The sequence below is a fragment of the Tympanuchus pallidicinctus genome, unplaced genomic scaffold (genome assembly GCF_026119805.1).
Source record: "Tympanuchus pallidicinctus isolate F22 unplaced genomic scaffold, pur_lepc_1.0 scaffold24, whole genome shotgun sequence".
NCBI classification, from domain to species: domain Eukaryota; kingdom Metazoa; phylum Chordata; class Aves; order Galliformes; family Phasianidae; genus Tympanuchus; species Tympanuchus pallidicinctus.
Window position 1 is genome coordinate 672478 of NW_026294741.1, and position 20679 is coordinate 693156.

A 20679-nucleotide genomic window follows, 5' to 3' on the forward strand; every position below is an offset into this window, starting at 1 on the left:
CTAGCAAGCTTTTTACATGGTGCATCCCTGGCCTTTCTGCGTACATTACTTCTGCTCACTAAATCAAGATCATGTATTCCTGCATGTTTTTTTTCCCCCCCACACGGAGTATTCTGCTCTTTTTTAAACACAAGGAACCCTTGAGCTGCAAAGACATGCATCCTAAGCAAGCCCTGGAGTCCATCAAATAGTGAATTATCTAGCAGGTAACCACCTGTCCACACGGGCAACTCCATCAACAGACTCAGCATACTGCCTGTGTATCAGCTCAGTTTGACTGAGTGCTAGTGCAAGTGGCACAACAATGGGCACCACCAGCCTGCCGCCATGTCTAGGAGACCTCAACTCCTGCTTCTCAGCAGGTCTGCACTGAGCACTCATTAAGCAGCACCTGGTACCTGAGATAACCAGTTTAAAGCTAGCTGGGTTACCGCTCCTTTGTAGTGCTGATAGGTCCAAAGGTTGCAATTCTTCCTTCTTAGTGCCTGAGCCCAGAGGAGCTGCAGATGCATTGCTTGGGCAGCATCTGGGCGGTGTATTTGAGGTGGTAGCTGCCTACAAAGGTGCTCTCTTCAGTTTGGAGTAATTGTTCCTCCAGTGAGACCGTTTGTGGAACCATCACATGCACCTTCTTCCAACTGACAGCCTGAGGCCCATACTCACTTCCACACCCCCTGACCCTACGAGCAGCTGCACAAAGCCCCAGCCCCGTTGCTCGCTGTATGGACATTTCAACACGTGACATCCTCTTTAGAGCCCAAACATATTTAAGCCACTAAGTGAATGGCTCAATTTGCTGCAGGGGAAAAGTACCCAAGAGCCACTAGCATTAAGGTGGCTAGAAGAGGGAGCACCAGAGCGCAGCTCCAGGATAAGTCATGCACATGTGACTGAAGTTTATAGACTTGAATTTAGGCACCACTAATTCTTAAGACTGCAGCTAAGAATTTCAGTCCCAGCTCCCCAAAGAACAGTAACTGGAATCCTGCCTCTGACTACAGGGAGGAAGATGAGTAATTTAATAGGAGTTAGAGCTCAGGAGCTTGAAGGCAGTTCCTGCTGTCACACACTTCCCAGGCATTCCCTGCACATTAGTGTTTATTAGCTTGGTAGCTGATGTAGACTCCACTGTGTGGACTCAGGAAGAAAGAAAAACAAAAAACTGTAGCCACAATTAGAAAGAACAAGGTTATGAATGCAATAAATCAACACTACATTTGTGCAGCAGCGCCATGTGGTCAGCCCATTGTTGGGTCTTAAATCTAGGACCCCCAACGAAGCAGTACAGACCTACTGAACAATTAATGTCTGTTCCCAGCTGCCACCAAATACAGAGCAAAGCTTTGCAAATTTTCAGGAGAATTACTGCATGTTATTAAAACACATTTTTCAGGGCACTGTCAGACAATTCAAAAGCTGGAATGAGCTGTTCTTCAGTTGTACGTCATTGCTCAATGCCACACAATTCAGGGATGCCCTAGGCAAGGAGTTCAGTCAAACTCTGATCAAGTGGAACACAAGCTCTTTGCCTTCCCCTTAAATTCTGCATCATCCTCTTTGTAGGGAATTACGCTGTTGTGGCTCTAAAGTCTCTTCTGGGAAGGCACTTGTCAGTGAAGCTTTCTGAGCCCATAAAGGCATCCACCTTATCAAGTGCAACCTATTCTCATTAAAATAAACACAAGCATCCCCTCCTCCCTTCACTCATCCACCTGCACAAGTGAGAAATCTGTTAGAACTTCTGGTCTGTTGTGTGCTGGATTTGCTGCAAGAGAGGAGGCAGCAGCATGAACAGAACAGCACCTGGAGAGAAAACCTCTCAGGTGGCTCCAAGGGACAGAGGTTCACCCCAGATGCCACAGGCTCCTTCCATCCCATGCCTCCTCTGTAAGGTCAGCATGCTACCTACCCAAACAGTCAGCCTTACACTCTTGCCAGGTTGTGCAATCACAAAGAAGCTGATGCACTTACTGCTTTTATTTCAATCCCTCCATTCATGAACCATAAGTGGCAACAAAGCCAGAGAACTGCAGAAAGCTTTATTTTAGCAGACCACAGTGACAGTCTCCAAAGACATTCTGTTCACGTGCACCGGTTACCAAGTTTACCAACCCTAAGAATGGAAAAGACATCCAAGCAAAAATCCTTGCATCTGAGGAGCAAAGAATATCCTGATGGTAGCTCTGCCCACACACTAAGGCAGACAAGCTCCTTCGACAGACGTTGCACATTATAATGGGTTACTCTGACTTTTGGCCAGTGCTTTCAGAAGCAAACACCAAACTTAGGTCACAACATACAATTTATTAAGCTGAGAAATGTTTGGTTTTATTTCAGTTTTTGTTATATCATTATAATTCTGTTGATTTTCACTTTTTTGCACCGCGCATCATGATGGGATGCTGGAGATGCACCACAGGTATAATAGGGTGTCAGAGGCAAAGAACAGTGCTCACAGAGCACTGCAATAACCAGGAACACAGTTCACACCCATTGCTTTTTTTCCTCAAGGAAGAAAACCTCATCTCCCACATCCTTACCTTCTTCAGCTTCTGCAACTACCACTCATTTATTGATTGCTTCTGCTGCACTGACGTTTGTTACTCTGTAAGAACTGGATGGTGTAAATGAAAGCAGTTAAACAATCTCTGTTCAGAATTCATTGCATTTTAGTTGTAAGACGAGCAACTGCATTTCTGAAGTGCTCTGAACTTTTTTTTTTTTTTTTATAGTGGAACTGCTAAGGTTATTGTTATTCTGTTTGTTTCACAGCTAGAAAGAGTATTTACATCCATAAAAGGCAAAAAGCTCACATTTGAAAAGGTAGAAGGAAATGGTTAGAGAAATCTTGTTTTATGAGCCTGCTCATCACAACAGATTATCCTGCAGAGAGAGATGTTTGAAATGTGAACTTATAAGCAGCCTCAGCACGAATCCCAGTAGATTTTCAAAACACATTACATGTCCTCCTTTCTATCAGAGTCAACAAAATACATTCTTTACCAGTGGGGAATGAAAAGTCCATTTGAGAAAAGCAAAAAGCATCAAGTTTTCCCAAAGGAACAATATAAGAGTTTTTTCTGTGGGGAAAGAGAATAAAAAACGCACACAAAAAGACACTTTGCACCAAGCGACTTCAGAGGTTCCCCTTTTGTATTTTGCAAACTCACCGAATCTTAATAGGATCAGGGTAAACACTATACAGAAAAAAAAAAAACCCAACATTTTACTTGAACTCCATTAGATACTGAGCTAACGTGAAAATAATGCAACAGGATGAGCAGCCCGGCTTCAGAGAACTAAAAATTGGAATGGCAGCTTTGAGAGTGTACACGGGGCAGTTCAACTTCCAAATAAAACAGAAGTAAGGCAGGCAAAAAACAGCTGTGGGAAAAACCAGACTGAAAAAAAGGAGGTTGAAAACCTCTCCATAACTCTGCCGGCCGGGGTGGCAGAGCTTTGTGTTCAATTCCTGCCTGCGCTAACAGACCGCGTGAAAAGAGTCTCCCTCTCGGCACCTACCGATACCTTTTCACACACAGCTCTGAGCTCGAGCCAGACGAGATCACGAAAATCCCTTTCACACATCAGGACAATGCTGCGGTGAGAAAACGCATCTCAGGCTACATAAGCACCAACCCGTGAGAGAAGCGCACTCAATCCCACGCCAAAGCCCGTTCTGCTGCGTCCCAGAGGCCCCAGCTTAAGGCGCAGTTCCGTCACGAAGCAGCACACCTGTGGCTGCACCGCCCCGCCACGGCCCATCTCCCCAGCTGTCAGCAGGTGGGAGAAGCCGTTAGAAAAACTTCGTCCTGCTGTGAGGGACAAGCATTACATTCTCGCCTCGTTCTTATGTAAGAACAGCCGCACGCAGCTGTGACGGCCGGAACGCCACAGGGATGCCCGGTGCAGCCCGGCTGTTACCACCGCAGCTACCAGCGCTGCTCGGGGGCGGCGGACCGAGGGACGGAGCTCAGCTCGGCCGGACCGCCCGGAGCGGCGGGGGCAGCGCAAAGCTCCTCAGCGCCCCGTGGACACGCGGCCGCCATCCCACGGCAGCGCCGTGCCTCCGCTTCTCCCCGGAGCGCCGATGCATCGCCGCGGTGCGCGTCTGCTCCGCCCGCGAACAGCACCGGGAGCGTCAAGCAGCGGAACAAATCCCGCACTTCAGCCGATCCCTCCCGAAGGGAAGTCAGATTTCAATCCAATCCGCCCAAAGCTTCGTTCTATTTACTCTGGACGGACTATCGGCCCCGCTGCCAAACAGATTAAACGCGCGGAGCGCTCCGGCTGCCGTTACCGGACCGAAGCCGCCCCACGAGGAACCGTCGCGATGCGGCCCCGAGCGGCAGCGGGTCCTGCGTGGAGGCTCAGCCCGCCCTCACCTCCTTCTTCACGTTCCACAGCAGCTTCTCCTTCGCGGCGTCCGCCGAGCAGCTCATGGCGGAGCGGGGAGCGGGGCCGCCCGCCGCGCCGAGCCCCGCGCTCACAGCCGTCCTCTGGCTCCGCTGTGGGAGCGCCCGCGGGGCGAAGGCGCGGCACCGCCCTGCCCGACGCGGAGGGGCCGCCGCGCACGGCGCGGTTCCGCGGCCATCTTCCGCGGCTCCCGCTGACGTCAGGCGGCTCGGCCCGCCCGCGGGCGGCGACGCTGGGAGTCGGGGCGGAACCGCACCTGCCTGCCGCCGCCGCCGGGGAGCCTGCGGCGACCGCTCCGCTTCGCGGCGGCTGCGTCGACAGACGGGCGGGCCGAGCCGGGGACGCCGCGCGCAGCGCTGAGGGAGGGCTGAGGGCCCCGCGGCCGCGCCGCTCCTTCAGCAGCCCGCCGTGACACCGCCCTGGCGGCGGTCAACCGCGCCCGGCAGCGGGGAGCCCCGGGATCGCGGCCGTGCGGTACTCGTGGAAGCCTGCGGCAGCGCACCGGGAAAAAGGAAGGGGCCGGAGCACCAGGTTAGTTACACGCGTTTAAACTGCCTTTTGCTAGGGCTCATTTCGTTATACGTTATACGTACGTAGAACTTTGCAAAACCATACGGAAATGTCGGGTTTTTTGGCAATTACTTCCTCAGTCCACCCCCACAGCACAGACACCACTACAGAAGTGGCGAATCAAGGAAAGCAAGGACCGTCAGTGCAGCAACCACGAATCTTGGCTCACGAGGTAAGAAAGCCCAACAGGACAGACGGCAGGTGCCATCTGCCCAGAGCTATCTGCTCCTCAGCTGCAGCCTGGACAGGTTCGGGACTTCCATTACAAGAGCTGGGTTACTTCTGTGGCAGCAGAAGTTGCATGGGGCCTTAAATGTCCACAGATCAGTATGCTCTGTGATTCTTTTTAGGAAGTTATTGTCATGAACACAAAACTCAACATTGCTACAACTGAAGGAAAATCCCAGAGAAAGAAAGCAGCTGCCTGCAGCACACTCTCAGCATGCTGATGCCTCCTACAAAACAGGAGCCTGCAGGGCTTATGTGAAAAGCAGGGACACATCTGTACAGCAGGCAGACAGACAGACCCTGAGCCACTATTTCTGCATCTTGGGAACCCTGTATGGCAGAAAATTCTGATGCTGGAGAAAAACTCAAGGGCAATCTAAAATATAATGCTTTATTAAAAACCTGCATTCCGTTTACCTCGTTGATAACAGAGAAAACACCTTATTCATTGTTAATATGGTTAACTGCATTCATTATTTTATTCCTAAGACTGACCTTTAAAAGTTAGACAAAAAGAAAATTAAGCCTGATGCCATAAGAAAACAGCTTGATTGCAGAAACATCAGTTTAAACAGCAATCACATTTACCATCCTCCAGATACAAAACGTAGAAATCCAAAGTGCTCTATTGTTATGAAACAAACTAAGCTTCAGCATCCCTCTGAAGTAGGGGACAGTCTTACCCTCATTTTATTACAGATGAGGAGAAATTCACATCCAGAAAAATTGACTTGCTGTCTGTGCCACCCAGTTAGTGGCAAAGCTTGAAACAGAGGTTGTGTTCCCTCATCTCTTCACAGGACTTCAGTTGTCCTAACAGAATGCACAACGTAAAATCTGGCCATAAAAGTTTAACAGCAAGGATTGTCACAGGTTATAATCTATATTATACTTTACCAGCATTTCTAAAAGTGAATTATGTCTGCAAATTTAAAATACAAAAAATAAAAGCATTGCCCTGCTTCAGGCTGAAGGCAGTGAAATACCATGCTATCAGTCTTTTCAATGCCCTCCAAGCTTGGTCGGGTTTTTTTTTTTTTTTTTTTTTTAATATTTAACCAAAAATTGTAAGAGATGTGAAGTCACTGGAATATTACAGTAGGATAGATGTTTCCTATTCCAAAAATTAAATGTCAAAGCAAAGGTTAAGCATTTAATTTTGCCTTGGCATTTAGCAAGCAGTTGGAGGCTGCTGCCCTGCAGAGCTCTCTATTTTGGCATTACTGCCTAATTAACACCGATATTGAAGAACCGTTTAACATAAGACATTCACTCAAGGCACCAAGGCTCCTTCTCTGCAGAAAAGCTGAGGTTGTTTTTCATTGTGTCAGGACCCCATTAGAGCATCATGTAAGACTTTATTACACTGCTTGTGTATAAATGTCAGCTAATGCTTTCCACTCGTTCTTTCAGTCTGCTAATACAATGTTTGAATGCACAAAGTTCACTTAAATTCAGAAGCCAAGAAAGTAAGGTTACAAACGAGGCTAAGAGTTACTTCTTCCTCCTAATGGCTACTTTAAATTCAGTCACATCAGTAAACACATCCAATGCTGATATTCTATGTAGGAAGCCGTTACTCTTAATTAGCAGACGCAAATGCATATAATTAGAAATTAGAAATGATAATGTGATACTTAAAGCCAGCAGAGAAGATTCATAGGAAGCACAGCTGTTTGTTCTAAAAAGGGTCAGCTTACTGCAAACAGGTGAATGCTGCATCACCCTCTTCAGTGCTGCTTTTTTTCCATTATACCAGGCTGTAGAAATATGTAGGAATGTGTATGTGTGTCAGAACGGATATCCTTTACCTCGAAAGCAAATTATGATGAGAATTACAAAGTACGCATTGCATCAAAAACGCATGTTGAAAATTATCAGAGCTTAGCAGTGAGATTGTACTATCAGTGTGTCGTGATTTTGGTGGAAGAACATCCAGTTAACATTCCACCCTGGAACAGTTTCAGATAAGCAGGACTCTTCTTAAGAGAAAATAAATTAGTTTGTACCACTTGCACAAGAAAAAAGAAGTTTAACCTATGAACTGTGTAAGTGATGGCAGAATCCATGTCTACATTTACAGTTACTGAGCTTTCATGTAAATTATGCAATTACATAAGAAACAACCCAGGGCATTCCAGATTTCATCAGAAAAATGGCACAGCAGCTGTCCCTAGGATGGGAATCTCTAACAGCACTATCATTTAGTGGTGTGCAGACATCCCAGAACACGCCTAAGAGTGAGTGAATTTCCTGGTGAGTGAATTTCCTGATGCTTTCCAATTCCTGGTCTGTCCACCAGTGGAGGGAACTATTGGACTGTTAGTGGAATCCCACCACAGCTATTCACCGAGGATCTTCTCAGCCACATCCTGAACACCTTATCTGGACAAACACCAGGACCATGGTTTTAAAACTGTCTTTTAAATAGAGAAAACTAATTGTTGCTATGGGATACGAGGAAAAGAAAACTAGCTAAATCAATGCAAAAGCTTCCCCCCCCCCCGCTTCTTACAGCATAGTAAGAACTCCACAACATGAATCACTCCTCTTAAGGAATACTGTGAGCACAGATGTGAACCACCAGCTGAAGTATCTGTACCAGCAGACTGATCTGACACACTCTTTCACTTTGTCATTTTTCTGCTTATAACTTCCCTGAACAGTTGTGCAAAGCTACCCATGTCACTTACTTAATCTGCTAACATCCACTGTGATGAAAAAAAAAAAAATAATCATTTACCAAGAAATACAAATGCCATACAAATGAATTTTTAAAAGCCAGACTTATTCGTTACACTATGGAAAAAACAAAAAAGTACGAGACAAAAATGAAACTATCAAGTAAAGCAAAAAGACCATTTCACTACAGTCTCCACTGGTGGCTTCAAAGCACTCACCATGATTTAATATAAATAGTATCAGTGAAGAAAAATCAACTGAAAAAAAGAAGAAAAATGAAATCCACATCACACTTTATCACAATTAAAAACAAAAGTTTTAGTCAAAACTGATCTCAGCGAATGTATTTTTCCTGGCACAAAAGAAAAGAACAGCTGAGAAACAACTAGAAGAAAGCAATACAAAAAGAAAAGAAGTTGTTAGAGTTTTAAAGAGGCCTTTCAGAACAAGGCAGGTTCATTATGTGGCAACTTACTTCCCGAATGTGAGGAAATAAGTGCCGTTCATTAGAGGCCCAGTTGGGCAATAAACCTCCCACATTTTGCAGCCATTAGTGTCTTCTAACAAAGCCTCAAGGGTTACATTTTCAAAAGCCTGAGTGGAAATCACTGTTTTGTTCCCTCCCCATCCTCCCTTTTTTTTTTTTTTTTTTTTTTTGAATAATCTTCTATCTTAATTTTAGTTATGACTTTACTTCATTAATTTGGCTTTTACATTAATTTGCTTTAAAACTTCTATGTAATTTTGGCACTGGTGAAAGGAGTTCAAGACTAACCATCATGGAATCTGAGGCTTCCACCTTCACATAAAATATAAGGAAATAAAAGCAGTGGAGGAGCACGCTAAGCCACTGACACATGTCCACACGTGCCAGTGAGCAACCTGCAAGTAGTAACCTTGTATAACTGGTAAAATTTGAATCTGCAACCCACATTTGAAACATACAATCAAACAGTTAAAAAGAAATTAGCAACTTCTCATACTACACAAAGTTTTTCTAGAGACCCAACGTGCAAAACAGCCAGCACTCCAATCTTCTGAATAGTCCCCTCAAATTCCAATCAAATCCAATCAAGCACTCAGAATAAAGCTGATATTTCAGCTTACCATCTCTTTCCTCTGTCAGGACCTCCTGCATGCCAGAACAAAGTTTTTACGATTATTCTTCAACTTCTATGCTCTAGAAGTGATTCAGAGCACAAAATTTAAACTCATTCTTCACTATATTAATATTACCTAGCATTAAAACTGTGTAGTCTGCACTTTTCCAGCCATCAGGAAAAAAACCCCTGTTGCTGGAGAAATTTAACATCAAATAACACTTTGGGCCAAGGGGGGAAACTAATGTAAAACTGCATAATTCTACAAGTTGCCATTTTTTAGATGAACAGGATCAAACTATCAAAGCCCTGAACAATGCCATCCCTACCACAATCTGTTCTTAAAGTTTTCTTATTTGATAAACTTTACTCCTTCACCATTTTTTCCAGCTCCCATGACATCATTCTGTATGTATTTAAATTTTCAGTTATTTCTTATTTTTCACAGGGGGAGATTTTTTTGATGATTTGACTTCTCAGAGAAGCAAGCCTTAGGATTAATGAGTTTTAAATACAACTGCACTGGAACACAAACTGCTGTATGTGCATAAGGGAAAAACAGGTGAAAGAAATCACATATGCGCTGCACCTTACTAGTGGATAGCTAACTGTTCCTCCAGGGGTTATCAGCTGTAGTGTTTTGTAGAAGTAGTCATGTTCTGTCCACCCCCTCTTCAGTGTTTTGATTTAAGAACTGAGAGTTCCATTCACCAAACCCTAAAAGGACAGGTAACTGAAAAAAATACTTTCAAATCACTCCGTCTCATTCAGGAAAAGCAGTACTTCCCACAGGAAGTAAGATACGTACACATCATTAGACCACAAATGGTCACAATCAGTGTTTTGGAACCCATTTCCCATGCTGCATGAAAAAGGGGCCAGTCTGTGTTTAAAGCACATGGTGCAAAACAAACACCTTAGTTCTTAAGCCCTTGGCCTTTAGTGTTGCTTTGTGTGCATAAATGCCCATTTGCTTCTCTGGAGAGACAAGAAGCCAAATGAAAATCAGTCTGGAGTCCAACTGATCCCTCCCTACTTCCTGATCTCTGTCAAAGAATATTGATACAAGCCTTGAAAGCAACCCCTCTCTCCTCCACTGACACGCTAGTGGCCAAGCTGACGGTCATCATAGGTGCTGTATCTCTTCACGTGGATTCGGCGCACTCGGTCACGAAGTTCAAAACCATCATCATCCTCACTGTGAGAGGCCTGGCTTCGGCTCCTGCTGGTTGCTTCCAGCAGAGAGTTATCAGGAACTCGTGGTGTTTCATACAGTAAGACGTTTAGAGTTTCCTCATAAATACGTGCCTCGGGGAATTCAACCTACAGAGAACAGCAGATGTCATTTTCCTGACCTAAACAGGGTAACCTGACTGAGCACCTGCCCAGAAATAACAGACGCAACCATTTAGTCAAATTACATACGATATCTACATCAACACAACAGAAACAAAGTTGGTAAGTTAAGTAACTGCAAATAGTAAGCTTAAGTAGGTATAATAACATTAAAATCCTTACTTAAAGTTTATAGGCATTTATGTGGTTTTGGGACAAAATTCCACCAACTTTACAGATCAGTGCTAAAAAGACTGCACTTTCAGAATTACCATTTGCAGTCCTTCAGCTTTCTCTGAATTCAGCCTAGTACATGCCATCTTTTAGCAAGTACCAGATAGTGCCACAGCACTGTAAGTAGTGAGCCACCCAAGTAACATGGAGGTCACTGACCATCAATTCCAGTCAATATTCATGACTGCCAGTATCAAAATCTCCCCAAGAAATGACATTGCCTCCCCCAAGCAATCTGGTACATCCACATCTTCCCACTATGGATTATTGAACTGATTCATTACAAACTATAGTAGACAAGTGGGTAAAACTCCTATACCTTGGTTTGCTTCTTCTCTGTGGCATACACTATCGAGGTACAACAGACTTCAGCAAGTTTCCGACCCTGTCCATAGAAAGACCAGCAGCAGATTTCATCCCCTATAACATCCTTAATGAAAAGAACTCTGCCGTTGAATCGGAGAGAAAGTTTGTCAAACAGTTCTATGTTCTTCAGTAAGTTGTCATCTGAAGTACTGTAACAAAAAAAAATATATATATATATTTTTTCCTCTGGCTATCTCTACAGTTTCTATGCCTGTTCCACCACAGCTTTAAGCATTGATATAACTGCAGAATACAAGTAGTGACTTGTTGCCGTATGCTGCCAAGGAAAGAGAGGATAATAGCAACCTTCAGATGCTCAGATAAGATGCTCTGATTTTCATGAACAAACACACCAGCCCTCAGAAGTTAAATTACATAATTAATAACAACAGCATAATTTCCCAAATAATTACATTAACTGTCTGCAATTATTTCTTGACTTATGCTCAAGACAATTAAATCATATGCTAACTACAGTTCTGTTTGAGCTCAGCTAGGTAGAGCTTAGTAACAGCCAAGTCTGAAGAGTCAACGTGTCTTGAAAGGCTAGCTGAAAACGATGGTGTTCTGCACGTAAAACTAGCCATACCTTATATAAATTCTAGGGTGGATACATTATTTTGTAAATTATGTTTTACTGACAGGCAGAACAATTTAGGTTTTTGATTAACTTTCTAAGCAAGATCTAGATGTTCTGGAGAAAAAAATAAGTATCATAGCTTTAAAATCAAATAGAACCATCGGAATGTTAGCCTTAAAATTTAAAATATTATTTAAATAAGAACGCGATGACCAACAAACATCCAATTTGAAATTAAAAAAATACAACTTCAAAGCATTATTCTTCTGATATTAGCTCAAATGCTGCTCTTTCTAAAGCTTGTACTCTGTGCACCTTTTGACCTCATTTTATAGCTGGCTAGGATATGTGGAAGGTAGCGAGCACATTACTGACACAACAAAGCTAACCTCACCAGCTTTAACAGTAAAATTCCTTACTCACTGGACCCAGAAGCTGAAGGTTTGCACTTTTGCAAACCTCCTACCCGGAGGAATGAAATTCTGCTTGTGTGCAGTACCTTAATTTTTGGAAGTAGTCCCAGAAGGCTGTGAATACTTGTCAGTCAAGACACTGCTGACAAGAACAGCCAACTAGGCTTTACATGAAATATTTAGTCCGAGATGTACTTCTGTTCAGATCTAAACCTAAAAAGCATGTTGTGCAACCCAACAAAATCTTCAGCTCTTAAGATATCGTGGGATGAAATCAATTTGGGACTCAGCCAGTAACAAGTCCCAGGCATTATCAAGTGCAGAGCTGCAAAAAGAATTTAGAAGTCTTCATCCATTTCTGATACATGACCACAATGACTACGTAACTAAGAAACTCCTTTCATAATGTTGATTAGGAATACAAGAAGCAGATAGCCTTGGTTGCTAGTAGCCAGCACGGAATTTTAAATAAAGATTCCTCATTTAAACACCATCAAGGCATGAAGATTTGTGTGCAAGGAATAATTAGAATTCTACAGCTAGTTGAGATACCAACACCTTCTGGTATCTACGATTCTGTTGCTCTCATTGCTAGCATGTTTACATTTCCAGAGCCACGATGACTAATATGCTATTCTGTACTTGCTTTAGCATCACTGCCATAAACCAAAGGATAACACCAGGAGGAGTGCAGAATGACTGGCAGATACAAAACACAGTTTGCTGAAAAATGGGCTGCTCTTCAGCACTCCCTCAGGGAGCTTTTCCTGACTACGTGAAATTTCGTGACTGTTAGAATCCATCTCTCTGGCAGAAAGAGAGACAGTTTGCCTGGAGAAAAAACTTCCAAGATTGCATGTTAGACTGAAAGGCTAAAACTGAGAATTCTGCCTAGCATAAAGGATTACTCACATTGCTTCAGTGACTGCTTTGAGAAAATCCAGAGCCATTCTGATAGCATCATAATAAATGGATCCTGATAGTTAAACCATAGAACTAAATGAAAAGCCAGTGCATTCTTGCACTGGCCCTATCTGTGTTGTTCCTGAGCAGAACAAATTCTTTCCTTTGTAGCCAAATAATCAATTCATCTACAGTCACTGGAAGAGACAGAACATCAAGAATTTCTGTAGGTCAGGGTAAACAGAGTGAAAAATTGAGGAGGGAGGAATCATGGCTGCACTGGCTTTGCACCAAAAAGCTAACACTCTGTTAATAGTTTGCATTCTATTCTATTTCAGCCAGTAGCCTCATCATTCATATTTCTTGTCCTTTATCTGTTCATCTTTCGCAGGCACATACCTCCAGCACAGCATTTCAGGGAGTTTGGAGGAGGTGACAAACTGTATTTGGATTCATACCAACCAAAAATAACTACTCAGATCCACACAACAGCACTGTTGTAAGCTAAATAACAAAATACGTGTTGGGCTGTACCACACTTTCCTCCACCCCCAAAATTAAATTTTCCGAGTGGGGGAAACACTTGGTGACATACCTGGTGTAAGAGTATTTGTTGTTGCTTCTATTATACAGCAGCTTAACAACGGGCTAACAGAAGGGAGAAAAAAAAAATAATTAAGCTTCGTCTTTGAATGCACTTAGCAAAAATTCAATTGCTCATTGAATAAATGGAGAAAAGCAGTTACTTTCATTGAAGATTCTATCAGTCTTTCTTCTTCTTTAGGAGATGTAATAATCGGGATGTTACAGACTGGTTCATACAAGTCTTTCTTGTCCTGTTTTGAAAAAAAAAAAAAAAGAAAAAAAAAAAAAGAAATGGAAATAAACCTCAAGAGACATAAATGCTAAAACCAACATCTGCTGCTGCTTGCTCTTCCAGACCCTCCAGCCATGTTTCCAAACCCTGTGATGCAATGGAAAAACTCTGTGTTGCTATAGCAACCACAGAGCATTACCTTGATCTGCAACCCAGAAATACAGCAGAGATCTCTTATTCCCAGAAGGCAGTGATAATTGAAATACTGGGATGCAGGTGAACGTCCTTCTTAGCTATAGCAAAGACTCTGAGCTCAAGTCATATCTGCTTTAAGTGGGTTTATTGTTCTGTCCTTTTTTGAAGAAAAGGATAGCGAGTTTTAATCAAATCAAAAGACTGCAGTATAGAAGAATATCAGTCATTATGAACTGAACATTTGGCAAGAACAGTACGTCACCAGAATGGACTTTAGCCCCTTGCGATACAAAAGCAGCAATCAGGAGCTTGTGGTACAGTCTGTGAATCCAGATTCCCTGCGTAGCAAATTAAAGAGAGCTCAATAGCTAATAGGAAAGCCTTGGAACATTTTGTTTTTAGAAGTGTTTTGAAATCCAAACCAGGAAGAGAGTTGTCGTGTTACATTTTTTTTCAGGGAGCATAAGAAGCATATTGAGCCTAGTGTGTGAGGTATTTGTTAAGTATTCAGCTTTGTCCTACAAGAAATATTACTAATCATCCACATAATCATATATCTGGGCTAGCCTTACTAAAAAGCTTACCAAACAAGCTGATTTAAATCAGCTGAACTTGAACCCGTAGGAACTGGGTGAATTAATAATGCTAACTCAGGTTCACATATTTGCATTGTGTAGTAATAAAATTATAGAAAATCCTTGAAGCAAATAATGCTTACCATATCAGGTGTTTTTTTTTTATTTTACCATTAAAATTCAAACTTAGAAGTTATCACATTTTCAAGGATTTTCAGAGCTCAGGCATAAGAAGTCTGGAAGGCTGTGCTGTGACAGCACATAGGCCTGAAAACATATCCAGGTAGATCATAAACCAAACTTTGTCTCTATCCAAAGCTCTGCAGAATGTTAGGTGTGCATACAGAACAAGGAAAAGCATGGATTCAATAAATGGACTGGACAAGATCTTAACTGCTGTCCAATTTCAGCTACGTTACTTTGGTACTTCCATTTCTTACCTGCAGAGCTGCTTGGCACATATCAACTAAGCCCTGAATGAGATAATACTTGGCTTCTGCCATCAACTCTTTGATCTCCTGTCTGTGTTTAGGAAGTGCAATTGTGTCATCTCGGAGATAGTTTAAAATGGCTCCAAAGTGCTTCCCACAACGGTCTATAAGGATCCAGCCTGAAAAATAATCACGACGTTTCAGTGACCTTAACACTAGGAGGCAAAAAAAAAAACACCAAAAAACCCACCAACCCTCCTCAGAGAGGTTCACTAAGCCAACTGTTGCCTGGAACTACACAACTTCTTCTGGTTCCATTCCGGGGAAGACTTTACTGACTTTCAGCAAATTGATATTTGTTACAGAACAGAAACTAACAGTGGAACCACTCCCTTGGCACCTTGTCTGTATTCTCACTTCTTTCCAGCACCCCAGAAGAGAAGCCTTAAGCTTCCTATCACTGGACATTTAAAAAACTGCAGCCAGAACCTGGCTACACTGTATCTATTGATCACCCATTGTATCAAAATTATTTTCTGTGCTTCATCCTTTCTGTATTACATTTCAATTAAAGTAATAAGCCTTTTTAATTACTACAGGAAGCCACCAGTTTACATATTTTTAATTGATGGACCCAGTGAGGAAAAAATGCTGTTCCAGACTCCAGACAGGAGGAAGGAACAGGACAAGGATGATCAGGAAGGAGTAGAGGAGGGGATACAGCACAGGAAACAGCAGTAGGCAGTTTTTGCAATTCTGAAACTTCCCTGCAGTCACACTGACTAGGAAACAGGATGTCTGACTTGCGGGCAAACAATAGCAAAGGACACACACTGACAGAGGGCTGAATAAAGTGTCCAATCGTTGTTCACAAAGTGGAAGGCAGACAAAAATAAAAAGTTATTTTATTTTAGGACCCAGTTGTATAAGGTGACATAGGAAAGAGGGTTAAAATACTGCCAGATTCTCCAACTAAGGCTGCCTGAAGACAGATCTTGTCCTCCATTCTGGTAGAGGCTCTTAGACAGAACTGCTGGGCCAAACAGAGTTAGTCTTACGTGACACTCAACGAGGTTCAGCCTACCTGAAAATCTTCAGCTCAGCAACTGAGGCTGTGCTGAGTTTTAAAGCTGAAAACTGAATCTCCCCTCCCTAAAGACATTTTGATTAATGCCACTACATAACTCCATAGATACGACAGCCCACATACTGCCTGTTCAGTCTTCATAAAAACATCAACGATCTGCATACCAACTGTGACTGCAGGAAGGAGAACCAGTCCTTCCACTTGTTAATTTTAGTAACAAAAGTACACATTTATATAAAGCATGGAGGACTGGTAGAGCCAATGGGATTTGGCAGCCTAATGTTCCCTGATATTTTTGGGATACAGCTTTCTCCACACCTTTCACTAAGCACAGCTTCAATATATACTAAAAACAAACAAACAAAACCCCAGCAATTACTTTACAATATTCTCAACAACAAAAGACGCTCACTTACCTTCCTTATCTGTGAGAACTTCCATTCTACCGCTGAACATGGCCTTCAGCATCGTGTCGTGCCTGGTCAGCACTTGCACGGTGGTGTAATACAAGGAGCCCCCAACATTCAGCCGCACGTACTTGTTACCAAGACTGCCGACTTTGAAGCTGCAAGTTTTAGGCTTGGGTCCCACAGCTGGGCACAGGGTGGTGGTTAGACACGTGTCCCCCGACATCTCTTTCTGTAGGTAGATGACGACCCTGCAGAGCGTGGGCTTGATGGATCCCGCCGTGGTTGGCGACGAGTCACGCGGCACTAGGAGAAGACGGGAAGGCAAAAACAGTCGTAGCCACCAGACTCTTGAAACGGAAATGTTTAAGATCAACACAGAAGCCTAGAATTTTCACAAAGACACAAAGCCACCAAGCCCACAATGAAGAGACAAATTCAGTATATTCCTAAGGACACATCTACACGGTCTGACAGAATTTAGGTGTATTTTCAAACAACTTACACAGCAATACAGAAGCTGTTCAGCATACACAGTCATATTACAACTGCATTACTGTTAGCAAGGCAGGCTGAACTCTTCTGGACTTCCTGTTATTCAGCCTTCAGTCAACACTACAATCAACACACAACACTGCAGCCCAAGGTTAAGTGTTGGAATTCAGCTCCCTTTCAACTTCCTGAAAGAATGTAACTTTTTTGCCTGCAGGAAGGATACAAACAGAAGAGCTTTTTCCAATTCCTTCATCTGGGGATTACATAAAAAATGTTTTAACGTGATACTCTTTTAGCAGCTACAACTTCTTCAAATGACTTGATACTGAAGTCTGGAACATTACATTCTATTTCCTGGAAACTCCTTTTATTCAGTTTCTCCCCCTCACTCCTAGAAAAGTCAACAGTAAATGTATTATAGTTCTTAGTATTATTGTTTGAAGATGGGTAAGCCAAAAAAACATCCAGACTTTGGAATATCTGTCTCAGTTAAAAAGCCAGCACGATATCGGCCAGAATAGTAATTCCCCACCAGTAACCAAGCAACAGCAACTAAAAATTGCTTATTACAGTTGTGTTCTATAAGAAGTTACTCAAGAATTACTCAAAGAAAGCAGCTAAGGGTAACAGAGGAATCCATTGAATACATTGCCAGTAACAAAGTTACTTCTTATTAACCATAGTTATATTCTCACACACATAAGTCAATCAGAAGTAGAACCAACAGCACACTGTACTACACCTAAAATCTCTGGTGAAAACAGAAACACAATTCAGGCCTGCAGGTTTGTCCTCAAAGTACCGTCTCACTTTAGACCATAAGAACCCCAAAATAAAAGTCTGCTTTTAAGGACAGCCAGAGTCTATAATGAGCCACAGCTCTGGGTGTGCGTGGAGCTTTCCAGTCTCAATAGCAGTCTCTCTAGACACGTGCACTAGAGTGAAGGTTTCTGCTGGTTACCTCACTTCTGGCACGTCGTTAGAACCCAACACAGCACGACCAAGCAGGAGACAAAGCCGTCACTGAGGTCGTGATAACAGCTCACCTAAGAGGGTTCTGCAGTAAACAACGACGGAACCTTTAATTACCCCGTTAACACAAGACAAAACGATCCTCATATTTTCCTTCCGACCGGAGGGCGGCACTACGGCGGCATTACAACAGCACAACCGCTGAGGGAGCGCTGCCACAAAACGGAGCAGTACTAACAGCTGGAGCGAAGAAAACAAGAAAAGAGAAAACAAAGGGAAAAAGATGCACAAAGCAGAGAACGCAACCAGAAGGAAACGAGAACTCCGCACCGAGCACCCCGAGCAGAACCGTTGGTACCCAAACGCGCGCTGCGCCCCGCACCGGCCCTTCAGCTGCCCGTACCGGCTGTGTGGGCCGCTCCGGCCCCGTCCGAGCAGCGCCGGGCCGGTGATGCGGGGCCGTCGGGCGGCGCGTGTCCCAGGTCACAGCAGTGCCTCGGCCCAAACGCGGCGGCAAGCCCGGAGCTCCGCGTCCGCAACGCCGACAGCACCCGACCCCGACGCTCGCTCACCACCTGCAGCCGCCGCGGGCCGCGGAGCACCTCACTTCCTGCGCGCCCCGCCGCAGCCCGGAAGCGCTTCCTGCCGCCCGCCGCAGCCCGGAAGTGCCCCTTCGCGCCCTCCGCAGCCCGGAAGTGCTTCCCCTGGGCCGCTGTGGCAGCTGTGAAGGGCCGTCCTTCCCGTCCTGCCGGGCGATGGCGCAGGCGGCACTGGGCTCGGCAGGGCTGCACTTCGATGAGCTGAACAAGCTGCGCGTCCTCGATCCTGACGTGGCCCAACAAACGGCGCAGCTCCGCGAGGAGTGCAAGGCCTTCGTGGACAGTGAGTGCTGCGCGCCGGGCCGGGCCGGGGGGCGCTCCGCTTCCATCCGCGTAGCGCTGACGGCCCCGAACGCGCGTGCGCGCTGCGCGACCTGAGGGCAGAGCGGCGCCTCGCTGTCGTTGCGGGAGCGTTCGTCTCCTGTGGTGTTGTTTTGGGTGCTACGTGACTGTTTTTCTTTTCAGAAATAGTAGAATTTCAAAAAACAGTGGGTAGCTTAATCGAGCTCGTTGACCAGCTGGCCAAAGCTGCCGAGAGCGAGAAGATGAAGGTACCGTGCCGTTACGGGCTGTCCTGTCTACCGCCCCGCGCGGTGTGTGTGTGAAAAGCCTCCCGTCCCGTTGTAACAGCGCGGCGGCCCTGTCACCGTCTTAGGGCGTTTCTGCGGCCCCACCTGCGTGCACTTTGGGAGCATGAGGCTCCACATAACTAACAGCTGGGATATTTTGAGCACTCAGTGCCATACAACTCCTGCATTTAACAAGCCTGCTGCTGTCGCTTATCTGTCTCGCTCCACTTGCTCGTGGAGAGAAAGCATCTCTCCAGTCACACCTCCTAGTAGGGCACAGTTCTCAAGAAACACGATGGGCTCTGTGAGGAGAGGGCTGTCCAAGAAAAACCTCTGTAACTGCCTCCGGAACGTGTACTTCTGCATGTCACCAAGTGTTCTTTATTTTCTCACTTTATTATGGAATTGGAAATGAATTTTCAGCACAACTGTAGATTACTTTTTCCTTATTTGTTCTGTGGGAGAAGTTCTGGAGCCTGTCTGTTGGTAGCCAGTGACCAGAGGTCAGGCTGCATTTCCAAAGACTTTTATTTCAGGCTGATAGGAATATCTCACGTTGGAAGATGCCTTAACCTGCCCAGCCTCTATAGGGACTGTGCTTGCTCCACAGCCCACTCAGCAGAACGACAGCCCCTTCTGCTGTTAGCATGGCTGAAATGTTTTAATCGCAACCTGCTGGTAGTAAAAGGGATTAAAAATTCCCTGTACAGCTCCATCACCAAACGTCTGTTTTGACAGGCCATTGGTGCACGAAATTTGCTGAAGTCTATAGCAAAGCAAAGAGAAGCACAGGAACAGCAACTTCAGGCTTTGATAGCTGAGAAAAAGATGCAACTGGAAAGGTGAGCTTTCTATTAAATACTTTTGGGGTGCTGATGTAATAGTTGGAAAAGGAAGCTGTGTAGCATATGAGAGAAACAGCCGCTTTCTGAGAAGGATCATTTCTAATAGCTTTGTGGCTAACTGAATAGAGGTGATGTGAGATCATGCAATTGTGGAAATTAAAACTAACAGAATGCCAGGTAGCTGACTTTTAAAGGCATTTTAGAACTGCAAAGTCTGATTCGTGTAACTGTTGCTTTAAAAAGGACACACACATAGCATGAGCTTCCTTCTCAGACCAGTGAGCACTGTACTAAGTCATCAGCTGGTAACCTATTTTCTTTGTCTTTCAGGTACCGAATAGAATATGAGACTCTGTGTAAAATTGAAGCGGACCAGAACGAATTCATTGACCAATTTATTTTTCAGAAATAGAAGACTTTAAGATAAACTTGGAAATATGAGCATTCCAGAATCTTGGCAATTCCAGAAATATGCAATTTTTCACTGTGTGCAAATGAATGCAGATGGTTTGTGCAAATAAAAGTGTATTTTAATGCAGTGTGAATTACACTAAAAGTGGCAATAAGGAGGGCTTTCTAACAGATGTAAGACTGTTCTGTCCTTTGATTTTTATAAAAGCTTTGTACAGTCAGTAGTTCAAATTCAAATTGTTGTTGAATTAATGCTACTGTTCCTATGTTAATGTCTCTCACCTTTTGAAATGTGCAGCTCTTTCAAAGAAATAAAGAAATAAACTATTGTTTTTCACTTTCTTGGATATATCAGAATTAGTTTCTTCTGTTGGTTTATTGGGGAGCTTGTAAGTTTGACTCCCTGAAACTGAATGCCTGTGATCTAAAATCAAGGCTTGTGTTGGAAT

The 20679-nt window shown here is 44.0% G+C and overlaps 3 protein-coding genes and 1 long non-coding RNA gene across 12 annotated transcripts in view; 2 read left to right on the forward strand and 2 right to left on the reverse strand.

Annotated features, from left to right (window-relative positions):
* SGSM2 (small G protein signaling modulator 2) overlaps positions 1-4532 on the reverse strand; it is a 43409-nt gene extending 38877 nt beyond the window's left edge. For 3 of the 7 annotated variants that reach the window (XM_052688754.1, XM_052688756.1, XM_052688753.1), the window contains exon 1: positions 4386-4530. In XM_052688754.1, coding sequence (XP_052544714.1) covers positions 4386-4442 — 57 coding nt within the window. In that variant the 5' untranslated portion in view covers positions 4443-4530. Of the gene's footprint in view, positions 1-4385 lie in introns of all 7 variants that reach the window. The other 4 variants (XM_052688755.1, XM_052688750.1, XM_052688752.1 and 1 more) reach the window with 3 other exon arrangements.
* A 202-nt stretch (positions 4533-4734) lies between these two features.
* LOC128083622 (uncharacterized) lies at positions 4735-6270 on the forward strand. Of its 2 annotated transcripts, XR_008208130.1 has the most exons (3): positions 4735-4947; positions 5080-5158; positions 5337-6270. It is a non-coding gene; the product is annotated as an uncharacterized LOC128083622 (long non-coding RNA). The 2 variants fall into 2 exon arrangements; XR_008208129.1 differs by lacking the exon at positions 4735-4947 and having other exon boundaries at positions 4964-5158.
* A 1711-nt stretch (positions 6271-7981) lies between these two features.
* Positions 7982-18405, reverse strand: TNFAIP1 (TNF alpha induced protein 1). Of its 2 annotated transcripts, none has more exons than XM_052689086.1 (7): positions 18210-18405; positions 16349-16645; positions 14855-15024; positions 13574-13663; positions 13423-13475; positions 10885-11080; positions 7982-10319 (listed from the first exon to the last, which is right to left on the reverse strand). In XM_052689086.1, exons 2-7 carry the CDS (start codon positions 16563-16565, stop codon positions 10101-10103), a joined length of 945 nt encoding a protein of 314 aa, XP_052545046.1. In that variant the 5' UTR covers positions 16566-16645; positions 18210-18405; the 3' UTR covers positions 7982-10100. The 2 variants fall into 2 exon arrangements, with proteins under 2 accessions (XP_052545046.1, XP_052545047.1); XM_052689087.1 differs by lacking the exon at positions 18210-18405 and adding an exon at positions 16845-18171.
* Positions 18406-18515: 110 nt separating this feature from the next.
* IFT20 (intraflagellar transport 20) lies at positions 18516-20577 on the forward strand. Its single transcript, XM_052689089.1, has 4 exons — positions 18516-18688; positions 18871-18956; positions 19713-19816; positions 20150-20577. The coding sequence occupies exons 1-4, from the start codon at positions 18562-18564 to the stop codon at positions 20229-20231; spliced, it is 399 nt and encodes a 132-aa protein (XP_052545049.1). The 5' UTR covers positions 18516-18561; the 3' UTR covers positions 20232-20577.
* The last annotated feature ends 102 nt before the right edge of the window (positions 20578-20679 follow it).

Excerpts from the sequence above, each read along its gene's own strand:
- TNFAIP1 (XM_052689086.1), bottom strand. The coding sequence starts at position 16,565 with ATGTCGGGGGACACGTGTCTAACCACCACCCTGTGCCCAGCTGTGGGA. Across the intron at positions 13,664-14,854 it reads TGTGCCAAGCAGCTCTGCAG|GACAAGAAAGACTTGTATGA; the intron begins GTAAGAAATGGA and ends TTTTCAAAACAG. Across the intron at positions 11,081-13,422 it reads AACAAATACTCTTACACCAG|TACTTCAGATGACAACTTAC; the intron begins GTATGTCACCAA and ends TTTTTGTTACAG.
- IFT20 (XM_052689089.1), top strand. The coding sequence starts at position 18,562 with ATGGCGCAGGCGGCACTGGGCTCGGCAGGGCTGCACTTCGATGAGCTG. Across the intron at positions 18,689-18,870 it reads GTGCAAGGCCTTCGTGGACA|AAATAGTAGAATTTCAAAAA; the intron begins GTGAGTGCTGCG and ends TTTTCTTTTCAG. Across the intron at positions 18,957-19,712 it reads CCGAGAGCGAGAAGATGAAG|GCCATTGGTGCACGAAATTT; the intron begins GTACCGTGCCGT and ends CTGTTTTGACAG.